Source organism: Colletotrichum siamense (assembly GCF_013390195.1).
Source record: "Colletotrichum siamense strain Cg363 chromosome Unknown KSG_Cg363_contig05, whole genome shotgun sequence".
Classification (NCBI taxonomy): Eukaryota; Fungi; Ascomycota; class Sordariomycetes; order Glomerellales; family Glomerellaceae; genus Colletotrichum; species Colletotrichum siamense.
This window is the reverse complement of record NW_023501018.1, coordinates 2,899,640-2,915,431: the sequence shown is the minus strand read 5'-3', so window position 1 is coordinate 2,915,431 and position 15,792 is coordinate 2,899,640. Positions and strand designations below refer to the sequence as shown.

The window sequence follows — 15,792 nt, the reverse complement described above, 5'->3', positions numbered from 1 at the left end:
CGTCAACATCAGATCATAGAAAATCATGTTCCAAGACTTCAGGGCTCTGCACTCCTGCTCACAAGCTATTTGAGCAGGGTGTACTTGGCTTTTACGTGCATAGAAAAGTTAGAATAAAAATTTTCAATGCCCGTTCTGAATCGATCTGACGTTGAAGTAGCGTATTGGCTGAGTCTGTATTACCTTCTGTTCCTCGTAGATTACTTACGCAGGGTACAACGTCAAATGCCCAGCTAACATCTCGAGCTAGGTCTAATTAGACTCGGCATGTCTACCCTAATCACTGGCTAGAGAGAAAATCACACGAAGTACACGACTAGATGAAGGTGCTGTGAACAATAATACAAAGCTTGCAGAGATCAGACCGCCTTATGCTCCTTTCCCCCACAACGAGTCGCTTCTGCGGTATGCCTTTTGGTAACAGCAAATGTACCCCTTACTCCTTCGTCAGCAACCCCGCTCGTGTTGGAACCACGTCATCCTCGCGGAAATTCCCAGGACCTTTAATAAGTGGTTGGAGCTTTGATATCATCCCTGAACTGAATGGAGTAGCATGATAGACAGGCTTATGAACGCAAGTGTCATAGCTGGACAATCTGGCTGGGACCACAGACCAACACCGCTCTTGACGTAGGCCATCCGACACTCTTTGGCATCAGGCAATCTAGTCATCGTCTGACAAAACCGCTCGGGATGTGGGATGTGATAACGACCAATGAGGTCTGAAAGCCATAGCAGGCCGGTTAGCGATGTCATTTTATCGCCGTACAGATGCTTCGTGGCAGCACCACCCGAGGACCAGGCAAGCCAGCCGTGGAACGCAACATCCCGAGGAGATACATCCACCGCCGATGGCCACAGTCTTTTGACAGTACGGCGGAGCGCGCGGGGTACGTGAATGTGGCGGAGACCGCGAAGCAAGCCCCCCTGCCTAGTGACTTATCTCAAAATCCCGGGTAGCTGGTCATCACAACAAAACTGGCAGTTCTCCACGAGCTCCCTTGCCTCGCTGTCTCAGGTACCGAAAACAGGTAGACTGCGGCCAAGGGGTCCTTTATACAAGAACTAATGAGACGTCTTGGGGTTGCTCTACGTTCATTGCGTCCGCCATCGATACTCATTAATCTGGAGTTTTGTTAGTGTGAATCTTTTGACAACATGACGAAGGACGTGAAGAAGTCGTCGGCCGACATCAACGGCAATCCTGAAGATTTGCGCGTGGGTGAAACGTTGACAGACAGAGAACATGACGCCGTCTTTGGAGACATGTCCAAGGACGGGCCAAATTACCGTGATGTAAACATTCTTTCTCCCCTCCCTCAGTATCTCAACCTATTGACATATTCATAGGTTGGATGGTTTGGAACTTCGTGCTTGATGATGAAAACTCAGATTGGTCTTGGTGTCTTGTCATTTCCGGCCGTCTTTGACACTTTGGGACTGATCCCCGGCGCGATTATCCTCTGCACCATTGCTGGCATCACCACTTGGTCGAACTACATCGTGGGAGTGTTCAAAGTCAACCATCGCAGTGTTTATGGCGTCGATGACGCCGGGCAGCTGATGTTTGGTCGTATCGGAAAAGAACTGTTCGCGGTTGCGTTTATGGGCCGTGAGTATTTTCGTAGATGAGTCTCGATCGATATGCTGGGACTGACAGTGTTTAGAATACGTGATGACGGCTGGCTCAGCTATGTTGAGTCTTTCGATCAGTCTCAACGCCCTCTCAGACCACGGCGTCTGCACCGCCATCTTCGTCGCCGTCGCGTTTGTTTTGATCTTCATCTTAGCGAGCATTCGCACCCTCGGTCGCATCACCTGGCTCGCGATAGTTGGCGTCGTTTGCATTATTACGGCAGGTCAGTTCATTCTACGTTTGGCTGTCCATTCGCAAGATAGCTGACAGGCTTCAGTGTTAACCGTGACCATCGCCGTGAGCTTTCAAGATCAGCCCCCGAACGCTCCCAAAGATGTCCATTGGGAATCCGACTTCAGGCTCTTTGGCAACCCAAGCTTTTCCGAGGCTGTCTCGGCCGTGTCGACGCTCATTTTTGCGTATGCCGGCACAGGTGCATTTTTCCCCATCGTATCTGAGATGAGAGACCCTCATCTCTATCCCCGGGCACTGGCGCTTTGTCAAACAGTCGTTACCATCATATTCCTGACTGTTGGCATCGTCGTGTATTACTATTGTGGATCCTATGTTGCCTCGCCAGCTCTTGGATCTGCTGGTGTGACTATTAAGAAGGTTTCGTATGGCATTGCGTTCCCCGGACTGCTTGTCAGCGGTGTGCTTCTTGCCCATGTACATATTCCCCCTGCACTCTGACAGAGAATTTCCCGCTAACTGGGTTCAAAGGTCTCGAGCAAATATCTGTTCGTCCGATTTCTGCGCAATTCGAAGCACCTCGCATCCAACTCATTTGTGCATTGGGCCACATGGTTAGGCTGCAACTTTGGCGTCTGCCTCCTTGCCTACATCCTTGCGAGTGCAATCCCTGTCTTCAACGGCATCGTCTCTCTTTCTGGGGCGCTATTCGGCACGCTGCTATCATTTCAGCCTATGGGATGTATGTGGCTCTTCGACAACTGGGCTCGTAAGGAGAATCCTACTATGCGCTGGCGTCTCATGGTTGCTTGGAGTGTCTTTGTAATAGTGGCTGGCACCTTCATGATGATTGCTGGCACGTATGGCGCCGTTATAGGCATCATCGATTCTTACAAAGCTGATGGAGGCTCGTCTGCTTGGTCGTGCGCGGACAATTCCAACTCTAGCTAGAAGTGAAGATCTTTCTAATTGCCAACTTTTGCTTTTCCTTAATCAAACCTCATCACCTTGTTGAATGTTTCATGAAGATACTAAGACCTCGCCTTATTATCGGATGTGTGTGGACAAGTTTGCGACGCCTGAATACCTCGCTATCGTATGAAATTGTTTCTCAAACAGGTGGGAAACTACCATTTTTTGCATTGATTCTTATCAAATCCTGCTGTTCAATTCACACAAGACTTGCTATTTCGACCGCCGGTGCCAGCTCTGCGGGCGACGCCTTCCAACACCTTCCCCCATCCGCTCCAAAGCGATTGATCTCTTGACCTGTCTCGAGAATATCGAGAACTGTGTAGCTAGGATTTAAGACTCACTCTTGTTCAGTTGGCCAGATTTTGAGGCCTCATTCCCCCGCGCAGAATGCAAGTGCTGTACCTAGCTCCAGAGTCGTATGAAGTGCTGCGGATGACGCTCAACACGCCCGATACGCTCAACTCACGTCACGCAGTAGAAAATCCGCAAATCCGCCATTTGCGGAGGCGGAGCTCCTCAACGAAGGGCGGCTGAGGAGCTCCGCACGCCCCTGGCTGGAGTAGGTCAAGCAGGGGCATTGATTGCATGCCACTAGATCCCCCGCAGTATGCTAGCCTTCCACGGATACCAAACCAGGAAGGCCTCCGCGACAGCAGGCAACTACCTTCCACGCCCTGTCATCTGGCCCCCTTGACTGTCGATAAAGGGGATCCACTTGCCTGACCTGCTCGCGTGTTTGGCCGATTAAACGATAGGCCGTCACTGATGGGACAGGCTCTCCAGAATCAATGACTAAGAGTAGGTTTGAACTAGAAATACAACTCTACGCGGGATGGCAAGCCATGGAATGCCATCACTCAAGTCGATCGCGTATCAAAGTAGGGCTTTGGAGTACGCAAAATTTCATGTTGAATTCTCGTTGCCGCTGCCTATTACAATGTCCAATACTGTAGTTGTCGTTGGGTAAGTCTTCAGATCGGCCTACACAGAACCTTAAGGATATTGGTACTAACGAAGACTTCTTTCAGCGCTGGTGTGATTGGCCTCACCTCCGCGCTATTGCTGGCCAAGGAGGACAACAGCGTAACCGTGGTCGGCAAGTATATGCCCGGCGACTATGATGCTGAGTATGCCTCGCCTTGGGCCGGGGCTAATGTCATACCGTGAGCAGACCCCTTTCTTATCGAAATGGTTCGCTTTCTGATGTGAGTGCGTTATCTGTGCAGGCTATCACCTGAGGAACGGAGTCGCTGGGAACGACGAACCTGGGTGGCACTCAAGAAGTTAACTGAGGAGAACCCTGAGGCAGGTATTCATTTTCAGAGTAAGTTACTGGTCTTTTCATATCCCGGCGCATTGTTCTGTTACTGATGATTCGGGTACAGCAACACACATCCTTCGCCGAGACATAGACATGGCGCGTGACGCATCTGGCTTCTCGAACCATTTCTACCAGCAGAACCCATGGTACAAGTCTATCTTCAACAACTTCCGAGATAACAATTCTTCTGAATTAGCGCCCGGCTATGACTCTGGATTTCAGTATCAGGGGGTCTGTATAAACACAGCCATCTACCTCCCCTGGCTTCTTGGCCAATGTCTAAAGCATGGCGTCGTGGTCAAGCGCGGTAACCTCAGAAACATTAATGAGGCAAAGATACTCAGCCACACGGGCAGGACAGCCAACATCATTGTAAATGCAACCGGTCTTGGGTCTTTGAGACTTGGGGGTGTTGAAGATTCGACGATGGCTCCATCCCGCGGTCAAATCGTTGTTGTGCGGAACGAGACGCCAAAGAACTTCCCGCTATTGATGTGTTCAAGCCCTTTGGATGGTAGTGGCGAGGAAATTTACGCAATGCAGAGAGCAGCTGGCGGCGGTACCATTCTGGGCGGCACATACGACATTGGCAACTGGAACTCACAGCCCGACCCGAACACGGCACTCCGCATCATGCAACGCATCGTGGATCTGTGCCCAGAGATTGCCGGCGGAAAAGGTATCGCAGGGTTAGACGTTGTCCGGCATGGCGTTGGCTTCCGCCCGTGGAGAAAGGGGGGCTTGCGGCTTGAAGAAGAGAAATTGGATAACCAAACCTGGATTATTCACAACTATGGCCATTCAGGTTGGGGTTACATGGGGTCATACGGCTGTGCAGAGGGTGTTGTAGAGATGGTTAACAAGTTGGGTGAGAATACGCGAGCGAAATTGTAAGACAGTTATTGTCTTCAGCCTAGCAGAGATTAAATGGTTGCCTGTGAACAGTTCGCTGTTGTTCATACGAAGGTGAGTGAAGGTTTGATCTCAACAGAACACAGATCAGCTTTTATATTAATGCGTGGCATTACACCTACTTATTTCATTGAGTGTGGTGTAGCGTCGAAACGTAAGCTTGCGGTTGCGGTGGAGAGGTTTAGTCGACAATTCTGCGGGCCACAAATCATCATGCACTGAACTTAAAGAAAGACTGACTGAATTTTGGAGCCTTTGAATTCGCTAGTTTACTTTGTTCACTAAGCAGAAACACTTACTTTCCTTTAGCCTCAAGCAACGCAGATCGTTCTGGCCGCCGATGACGGCAAACCTTGAAGTTTTCATAGGACGCACAATTCATTGTTATAGACGCATCGTTCCATCACAACGTGTACATCTTCTCACAATCCGTGGTCGCGTCAATGAGTTGATCATTACTAACACAACTACTAACATAACTGAACTACCTACCTGCAACCTGGGCGAGGAACTTTGCAAAAAGCAGAATCATGCCAGAAATCAATGATCCAGCAGCAGACCATAAACCACCCCGAGTGTTCTTTACAGTTTTATGGTCAATGATTCCTGTAGCGCGAAGAACTGTGTCAACATGGGCTCTCCCAAGCTGCTTTCCCTCCTGGCAGGCGAGTAACCCTGCAACTTTGATAACGTTCTTGATCTCTCGTCCGTTCATCGGCAGCAGCGCAAGCTCTTTGACATCACTGTCAGACAGATTGTGATTTTCTGTTACCAATCGTGCGAAGCGCCCGAAGAGCTCAGACTTTGCTTCAGGGGCAAGGTCAGGGTAGTTCAGTGTCATGTGGATTCGACTCTTGAAGGCGGGGTCAATGGTGTCGTTTCGATTCGTTGTCATGAAAAGAATTCCGCGATAGTATTCAAGCTGTCTAGCTAAGCTTGTTATTTTCATTCTTTTGAAGCAGCAGAGATAGAGTGAAATGGCTAACCGCAGGAAGACAGCAACAATTTCGTTGTGGGCAAGCTGAGCAGTTGAACGTTTCTGTAAGAATACGTCGCACTCGTCAAAGAGAAGTACTGCATCCCATTTTGCAGCAAGTTCGAGGACCGTTGTCAATTTCAACTCCAGATGCTGTGCACTTTGGCCGAGTTCGCCAGCACTCAGTATGTAGAGGGGTCTCCGAAGTTTGTCAGCCAGGGCCTCGGCAGTCAACGTTTTCCCGATACCTGGGTTGCCGACCAAAAGCATGATGTTACCCAATCCTTTCCCTTGGATTATGTCGTCGAATCCAGACTTTCTGATACCTTCGATCAATGAAAGCATGAGTGATTTGTAACCATGAGGTAGAATCATGTTGTCGAAGGCGTCGCTGTTGAATTCGATGCTGACAATGCCATTCACTCTGAACTCAGCCCAAACTTTCCATTTAAAGGAGTAACCTAGAACATGTGTGTTGCAAATGAGCAGCTGCTCGTTTGTCAAATCTTGCTCAGGTACTTGTTCTAAATTGTCAGCAAAGGATTCTTGTGCGGCTATGTTAACATCCGTAGTAGTTCCTTACCCGATCTTTGTTCTGTATGGACTTCCTTGCCCGCCGAACCAAACACCCTACCATAATGGCGATTTAGCAGAGATCTGGATGCCCAAGGAAACCGGTTCTCGTGCTCGTCGTGCTCGTCGCCTTTGTCCGATAATCCAGGCATAATAGCCGTTGAGGTGAGTGCTGCAAGCCTTTGACGGGAACCGGGGTTCTCGCAATAGTATGAGCTAGCATCTATGATGATACGGCCATCACCCTATGTCTCATTTGTATTAGACCTGGCCCCTTTGTCTATATATAGTTATAAGACTCGACTTACGTTGAGTTGAATTTGTTCTTGTCTTCTTTGGAGTGAAGAATCGATCCTCACTGGTCCGGAGTAGGCCATGTAATGGAATCCTCGAAGTTCCCTGAACTTCCGTCCTCTCTCTAAAGCCTTCGTTGCTGAAGCTTCAAAGTCTTCGTGGAAGTTCACCGGATATAGCCCAAGACCATTGATAGGTCTCATGCCGGCGTACTCACCTATGCGGAACGACACATCAGAGTACCCGAATCGTTCGCCGTCCCAATCGACGAATCTGGCATGGATATTGGCGTGCTTCTTTTGTTGGTCGTAGTCGCAGCCGGTAGCAATGAAGAAGCGTTCGTCGTCTTCCTCATCTGTGGTCACCAGAAGCACTCCTGGCTCGAACAGGGTCCAAAGAAGTGGATATGTCATGACTCGATTTTCAAGCAGATCCTTGGCCTCAGAGACAACACCGTGCAATTCCTTTTCGAGAACATCATAAAGTAATTGTGTGTACTTTGCAGCACCAGGGTCTGATGTCTTTTGCCGTTCCAGCACCTTCTCCAGAGTTTGCCATCTGTGATAGAAGGGAGTAAAGGGGGCTTTGAAAACCAGCTTTTTGAGAGATGGTACGATATTATCGAGCCCTCTGAACACTTCTCCAAGAGTCTGCTTAAGAGATGAGCTGTGCACAACAACAGAGTGCAGAGACAACACTTGGTTATTTTGATGGCTCTTTCGCATTCGGATGATGAGGGCCTTCAGTTTAACATCCGGCTGTTCCTCAACAAGGATTCTCAAATCATCGGGATAGTCCTCTACCCAGTTGATGCAACAGCTGCATTTTTTGGGGCCCTCATAGAGTGTGTGGACAGCACATTCGGACTCTCCTGGCGTAGGGATGGGGCCCACATGTTTGATCACCCTCTCAGCGCTCGCCAGTGAGAAGACGTCCCACTGGCTTTCGTGGTTCGATTCGTTTGTTTGTTGAGTCGCCATCAGAAGCCAAGACTGCTGAAAAAGTCTGAGTTGAAAATGCTGAGACTGCTCTGAAAAAGGTCCTGAAAGTGCACGGCACTGCGCGAGGATTCTCTTATCAGATTTCAACATGGCGGTCCTGGTTGCTATCCCGTTTCACATGAGCTTGCAGTGTGACTTGAACATCGGGCTCAGGTACTTTGTAACATTGCCCTTGATGCGACATTCGTTTATCGATGACGTCCAAAAATTATTGTTGAATCATCATCTGACAACATGATAGGGTAGTTTACGTGACCTCCGGTAAGGCATCCGACACCTGCTGCGTCACGCAGAAAGGGCGTAATTGCCTTACGGCTTTGTGTAACCGTCAGACCTTGGGGGTTCAGCTTTGCTACGTTGTTTTATCCTGATAGGCCAAAGCTGCGCTGATTATTTAGAAATCACGCCATGAGGCGTCCACATGATGTCTGTTTATGACACATTCGCAGACTTTGGTATAGCATACCAAGCCCCATTAATCTATCTGTAGGTACTTTGTGGACTTGGCTGACCGCTTCACTATCTCACTGGCTATTTGATGCATCAGGCAGGCAAAGTTACTTGGCATGCCGTCGTCGCCTGAAACTAGGCTGAATCTGCATCTGATGGTCATAACGAAATAGAATGATACCGGCGTCATGACCCCCTTGTTTTCAAGCGGAGTTTGCAGAGCCAAATCTCCTCGACCCTTTGAAGTAGAAAAATGTGTAAAAGAGAAGGTGCGGCATTCCAAATGATCACTACGAGAACAACAGCGGCGATTACTTCATACTACCTTTAGTCAGCTTTTCTTAGGTCAAGATTCTCTAAGACGCGTCATGGTGATAGTCAAGGAGCCAGACTATCTCTTGAGATTTCTTGGAAGCCTGCGGGATGATTTCGAGGACGCAGATGTCGAAGATCTCTGGCGGCATCGTATCTTCCCATTGATACATACCGATGACTTTTCGGACAACTGGAGGGCAGTTCACGACTCGAATGGCATTTTCCATGTTGGAACAGACACTGTCGCTCGCTATAGTGTTGAACCACAACCACATCACGTCGGTCTATGCGAAGTAACGCTGGGCAGTGTTTTAAATCCTTCACCAAGGACAGTTGTATACGAGGCGATCATCTTCGCCAAGTTACTCTACTCTATGTCTCTTGATAGTCCAGGACAGATCTCAAGAGACACGGTTCAAGCCAGAGATCGTCACTTCGTCAGTCATTATGCACGAAGACTGCCAGTCAAATGGCGAGGCTTAATTATCCAGAACAGCTTGCACTACTACGGCGAAAATGATCACCGACATCTCTCAAAACCGGAGAATATCAGGATCTTGAAGCTACTTCCAAGCTATGAGTCTCACAGCCCTATCGAGTGCGCCTTGGAAGAAGTTGAGATGGAATCACAGCCTTTTGAGGCACTCTCGTATGTGTGGGGCCCTCAAACTAGCCGGAAGATCATTACTCTCAACGGCCGATGCTTTCCGGTTGGGAAAAATCTTGAGGCTGCACTTAGGCACCTGCGATTGAGGGATACTAGAAGAACGTTATGGATCGACGCCATCTGTATCGATCAATCCAACTTACAAGAACGGGCCGATCAAGTTGCTCAGATGGACCGCATTTACGAGAGTGCATCCAAAGTCATTGTCTGGGTTGGTCGCGAGTCGTGCACAAGCATCTTCGTCTTCGCGGCTATGGAGATATACAAGCTTAACGGAGGCAAAGAGTCCCCAACTTGCGTGGATGACTTCATAAGCTTTCTGGTCGATGCGCGAACAACTTGTCTCTTCTGCGAGGGGTCCTTCGACTCAGCGCACCAAACAGACCGAAGTTCTCGTACACGCCTTGCGGAAATTCAGGAGCATGCAAACTCGTGCAAGTACGCCGAGTTAAGAAAGAATTTCGGAATTACTTCAACATCCCTCGATCTTTCATTGCTAAGTATACTCCAGGCCTTCGCTCAGCTCTTTCAGAGGCCTTGGTGGCAGCGAGTCTGGGTCTTGCAGGAGGCTATTCTTGCAAAGAAGGTTGTTCTACAGTGTGGACTCCGAGTCTTCGACTGGCATCTCCTTCGAACAGTCGTGTTCGCTCTAATTCAACTCGGAAGAAGAAGCATTCATTTTGGCGACAAACAAACTCGAGCTATGACATACATAGCTTTTGTTCACTTCGCAAAGAGCAGCTTCCCTTTTTTCTTTCTGGAACCCTCATATTCTTCGCTGCGCAAAGACTCTAACAATATCTCGATGGCAAATCTCTTGGGCTTGACCCCAAATTGTCAAGCCACTGATCCGCGGGATGTGCTCTTCGCACTCGTTGGTTTGCTACCTAAAGACAGCCCCGAAAGAATAGTTTTCAAGCCGGACTACAAGACCAGCAAAAGTTATCTATTCATTAAAGCAGCAAGGCATTTCCTGGAAAGCACAAATACTCTGGAGGTCATCACTGCACGGCCATCACTTCCATCTGACTTTGAGCTGTACCTGGGCAAGCCGACACACGGAGCACAGCCACTACCATCGTGGGTGCCAGATTGGCATTTTCCAAACGAGTGGAGGCATGGGTCAATCTGCCTCACCAGGTTTTCTTTCTTCCATACACTCAGCTTGTTAATGCGAAGAAAAGACAAAGAAACTCTTGGAAGTTCCTCGTCAGAGAACACAAGTTCAGTTACTACGAATACGCTGCAGCTTTATAATGCTAGTCAAGATCATGCTTCTCAGATTCCCTTTGAATTTTCTGAAATGAATAGGGTATTACATACTTGGGGAATACGGTTCGATGAAGTCGAGGAAGTGGGCTTGAGTTGGCTACCTAAACTTGAACATAACGCGATCGACTATTTCATCGAACCAACGAAGACACAAATCCGCCGCGATGGGGGCTTGAAAACTTATTTCCAGCAATGGAAATCGATCGCATCCATAAGCAGCAACGAACCGTATCCACTTACGAATCAGTCGAGAAGAACGGCGTTCTGGAGGACCATCCTACTGGACAGGTATCGAGATAGGAGCGATGTTGGCGGCGAAATTCGCATCTTGCGCATCCCGCCCTGGTGTGGCGAAGACAACTCAGCGCAAGACTTGCAACGAAGCGCCTGGTGCCACCTCAACATGCCACCAACGTGTGCTGAGGATGAGCTCCAATTTGAACGGTACATATACAACGAATCGGAAGATACGGGAACAGTTGCTGAGGTCAGCCTGCACTGCACAGGCCTTCGGTTCTTCCGCACGAGAAATGGCAGTTTCGGATTCGGACACCCAAACGTACAGGAGGGAGATATCATCACTGTGCTTCTTGGTGCATCTGTTCCTTTGATTTTGAGGCCCTCTGATAAAGGGAATGTGCTGATAGGACAAAGGTATGTTATCTTGGTCGTTCGGTTTTTGAGGTATACTGACTCATGTTGCTGAAGCTATGTTCATGGTATTATGGATGGGGAGATAATCCAGAAAGAACGCAATGAAGGCCGAGGATTTGCAAAAAATGATTTCGAAGAATTTCGTATCATATAGCGCATGGTACAACGACATACATTGGTCATCCAATCTCAACAGCATGGTTCGATTGATGATAGGAGGACTGGAGAGACCGCCTTCGCAGATTCCAGAAAGAAGCAAGAGCGAAGATAATGCTCCTCTGTAAATATAATGATAGTTGATGGAAGGTCTCAGTGCTTTATCAACAGGAAGAGGCGAAAAAGTAAGTTGCGGGCAGTGATTTGTCATTTGGGAGTTTTAGGTTTTGTAAACTTGCGTACAATACAGCTAGTACAATGAAAATACTTTCCGAGAGGACGTCTTGATACCACAGTGGCTTGTTCCAGTTGATTCTGACTGACATGCTTTACTCATTCTAATTGCAGGTGAAACATTCTGTCTCGAATAATTTCATGTGGCCGCTGAACCTTCCAACTCGTTCTTTATAAATCATTTTTTGCAGCTACCATTGCGCTACTAATCACACTCAGGAAGATTTTAGGTTCACCCGAAGACTTCGCAATGAGCAGCCACGTTCTCCTGAGGCTAACTTGAGGAGGGTTTGTATCCCACCCTACAGGAGTATGCATAGTAGCTAGGTGTAGTAAGAAAACCTGAACCATTGTTTCGTCCAGTCAGAGAATCCTAGTATACTTACTAGGGGTCCGGAATATATGCCCGCACCGACTCCTGCGGTGGCCGCCATGCCATTGAGACTCTCCTGCCCAGACAAATTGATATGCCCTACGGAGGAGTTCGGACAGAAAAACGCAGGCGCATCAGCTGTTATTTTCTGCCGGTGCAAGGAAGGAACGAAGAAGGAACACCTTGGTAATCCAAGCGGTTTCTCGAATGAGGAGTAAAAGATGGCGTGGTGTGTTTGACTGAGAGCCGTGAACAACCGGATATCCCGATGAGACTGGAAAGGCGCTGTCAATACCTGACTGAAGTTTTCAAACCCAGTAATAAGTTGCGAAAGACAATTACTTCCAAATTCAAAGACGATTTGTGTATTATAAATAAGATACAATAGTCTGTGGATGCTTAGTTAATGAGTATCATAGGATGTCTCAAAGCGGAATTAGGACCAGTTAATCGAAAAGAATTGGGCGGTGACTGAAAAGGACAACACATGAGCGACTAAGCATCTTGACGCTGCGAGAATACTACACCCAGCGCAAGTACCGGCCGCAATGTCCAGATCCAATGGCAGTAAGATATCACGCTTGGATCGGTATTTGCAAGTATTATGGCACAAGTTCTGTGGCATTTTCTCGATTACCACAGCACCTACGGTCTGCCTCAGTCATTCCTTTGACATAGCTTGCCTATGAAATACTATGATTATGATGCAGATGATATTTGAAAATAGACTTACAGGAAGTCATCTTGTTTATCTTGTCTACATTCTTTAACATTTTCCAAATGTTTTTCTTTTCATTCTAATCTTTCTTTTTCATATTGCTCTTCATTATTTTTATAGTATTCTCCTTTTTTTTATTCTTTATGAATCCAATAAGGGGTGGAGACGAGAGTGAGTGAAGGGATGGCAGCCTTCCTCTTTCCGATCAGATGCTCGCCATGATCTTACCTGGGAGAGCCTTCCGTTCTGGTTACATTCTTTCGTGATTTTCCCCCATCTCTGGCGTCATGCTGTTTCCGCGTCTGATCATTCACTATCATCAATCTTGGATAACCCATCAGAAAATTTGCAATCATTCCCCTCAAGCCGCCGAAAGTCCGTCTGGTCATACCAAGCGGTATTCAAACTCGCCTGAGGGAGACTTGCCAGAGGTTCTGGAATTCTCGCAGCCGGTATGTGCCTTAGTTTCTGTCAGTCTTCTCGACAGCGCCACAACCACAGGGCCTCGCTGTGTCCATGCAAGTCAACTGGCGGTACTGACGCGCACATAGCATGTTTGTGGCTTCGGCATGAAGAGCTTCTGCTAGAGCTTGGTCCGTAGAATGCATCAGACTTGGGAGAGATGACCAATTGCGTAATGTCGGCCAGGCTATAAACAAGCAGCAACAAAGGCAGTGCCGGGAGAGATCAAGAAGAACCGAAGAAGCGATACAGAGATAAAAGGGCAAGGCAGTACAGGTAGTCAATGAATGAAGTTGCCTGTGAGCAGGCGGGAGACTCTGAGGCAACAAGCCTGGCAACATGGAACGCTGGAAAGATAAATCGCACCAACCATCTAGATCCAGTATGAGGCATTAAGGGAGATATGACCGTGCCCATGACACGACGACATGGATTGTTGTTCGTTATTTCCATTCCTATCGCCATCTCATTCGGCTTCCCTTCCACGCCGTCTTCTTCGTCCGTCGTCCTTAAAGTCGTCAACTACCACCATGTAACACAACCCATAGAAGCTACGTCATACAATAATCCCACGTCGCACACAATTTCAAATGCAGCCCCGTCAACCACACGACACCTGGGCGCTAAACATATGGTCCTAGGACTGGCGCAAGCCGAACCGACATGCTTCGGCGTGGGAAGAACAGCGATCGGCAACGTCAATGGCACCTTGCACCACGCTATCTACTAGGTATTAGCACCAGAAATATCGTCCAGCATTCTACAACCTGTGTATCCCATCAGGCCGCGTGAGAGGGAAGAGCTAGTTGCTGTGCTTTGGTCGAAAACAGACGATGATCGTGCCCGTTTGGACTAGATTGGCAGTAGAACTCCCAGCAGTGGCAAATTGGACGAGGTGACATGCAACGGCGCTTGCGCGGAGTCGTGTTCCCGATCGACCCGACAACACACGACTAAGAAGCAGTGGCTCGTAAATCATGTTTCGAGTCAGGTGTCCGCTTGGCATAAAGATGCCTACAGACGCGACACCGAACACTGTGATTGCGAAGGAGGATGCAAATATCACATAGAATATCACAGAAACGCCAGAAACGACGCAAAGCACCTTAAATAAGAAACATGAGACGACGTTGAAAGCGGCTCTTTGCGACGACGTAAAGGCGTGGGGGTTCGCGAGAACGTCAGAGCCTTACAGGATGGCGTGCGCGGGGGTGGTGGAGCACAACTTCAGGTACCATGGCACACCCTTGTCTTTGGCCGTTGAAGGGCGTCTTAGTCCCGAATCAACAACTGATCTCGAAATGCCAAATCCAACGGCAGCTTGCGGGATTTCTGATTCGGTCGGTATTTGATTGCGGATGGGTTGCGTGGAGGTGGCGACTATTTTGCATTGCCGCAACACACACCTTTTGGGTGACAACAAACCACTTGGTAGTTGGGGCGTCGACAAGATCGGCGCCAACCGAGAGACGACGTTGGAGCGCAAGCTTGCCGCGCTCGTGTCGCTTAGAGTCAAAAATAAACATGTTTCGTGGCTTTCTTTGAGCAACCGCCAGCTTGAGTCTTTGTTGACTAGCTAGTTAGGCGGTGATCCAAAAGTGTTTTCTTCTACACGTGCGGGAGGAGCCAAGTCAAAGAGTGTCGTTGGCGGCTGAGTGCCACCCACCCCACTCGCCACGGGCTTCACACCCCCCAAGGATCCCAAACGGGAACTAGCGCAAGTTCCCATAAAGAACCCTGTCATGGGGGTCGGCCGGAACATGATGCCTGCAGATGGAGCTGCGGGGCGGCGAGAAACAGATTCAACGTCGACGAAAGGGGGGTGTTTTGACGACGTTCTTGTCTATGAAGATGGTTTTAATCTGGAGGAGAGAATGCGCAGTTGACGTGAGTCCGTCAGATGGGTGTGAGGGCGTTATGGTGGGAGGGAGGACAGGTTGGCCAAAAAGTCGGTGGAGTTGGATGGTCGGCCCAGCACTCGTGTTGGGAAAAGGATGGAGGAGGTTCGGCGAGCGTGTTCCCGAGGAAAGAAAAGAGGATAAGCCGTAGATGCAACTAAACGGTATTCTGGGACAGCTTTGCATGTGGGCGCTCCGTCTCCCGTCTCCACTCCGCTGCGGGCAGCGCTAAGAAGTGGTGCGTGAGTCGACCAGGAGGGAGGGCCAAAAGCATAATTTCATGCCGGTCGAACGAGATGGGTGAGATGTGAGATAAGGCCCGAGGCGGTGCTGCCGTGCGTGATGTTGATCAGCATTATCTAGCAGGCGACCAGGACGGAGAAGATATTCACGCAGCAGGCCCAAGTCCTGGTGATCTGATCTGTCGGCAGGCCACTCGTGAATGGAAATGAGGCGACTGCTTGCTTGCTCTGCTGGTTTCACTGCAGCATGGCCGGATGCAGGATGCACTGCAGCCGGTTGGCGTTGGAAGAAGCTGCAGTCCGGGAGATTTGATAGCGGCGCGTCGCATCCACCTCGCAGAGATTTGTGTGGTGGTGGCCGTACTCGGGAGAGATGCAGATAGAGAGAACGGAGAGGGCAGGACGAGAGGCAGAGCAGCAGGGAGTGCGAGCGTGCAGGCTGTCAACAAGGACAAGATGCGACGACCAGGA

At 49.0% G+C, this 15,792-nt stretch overlaps 2 protein-coding genes across 2 annotated transcripts; both read left to right on the top strand.

Moving 5' to 3' along the window:
* Positions 1-1,158: 1,158 nt before the first annotated feature.
* On the top strand, positions 1,159-2,779 carry mtr-13 (N amino acid transport system protein; the record flags this gene model as incomplete). Its single annotated transcript, XM_036640186.1, has 5 exons — positions 1,159-1,296; positions 1,351-1,612; positions 1,668-1,859; positions 1,914-2,305; positions 2,360-2,779. 5 exons carry the CDS (start codon positions 1,159-1,161, stop codon positions 2,777-2,779), a joined length of 1,404 nt encoding a protein of 467 aa, XP_036494605.1.
* A 961-nt stretch (positions 2,780-3,740) lies between these two features.
* Positions 3,741-5,051, top strand: OXDA-2 (D-amino-acid oxidase; the record flags this gene model as incomplete). The annotated part of the gene is made up of 5 exons (XM_036640185.1): positions 3,741-3,766; positions 3,832-3,966; positions 4,030-4,127; positions 4,189-4,992; positions 5,047-5,051. The coding sequence occupies 5 exons, from the start codon at positions 3,741-3,743 to the stop codon at positions 5,049-5,051; spliced, it is 1,068 nt and encodes a 355-aa protein (XP_036494604.1).
* Between the last annotated feature and the right edge of the window lie 10,741 nt (positions 5,052-15,792).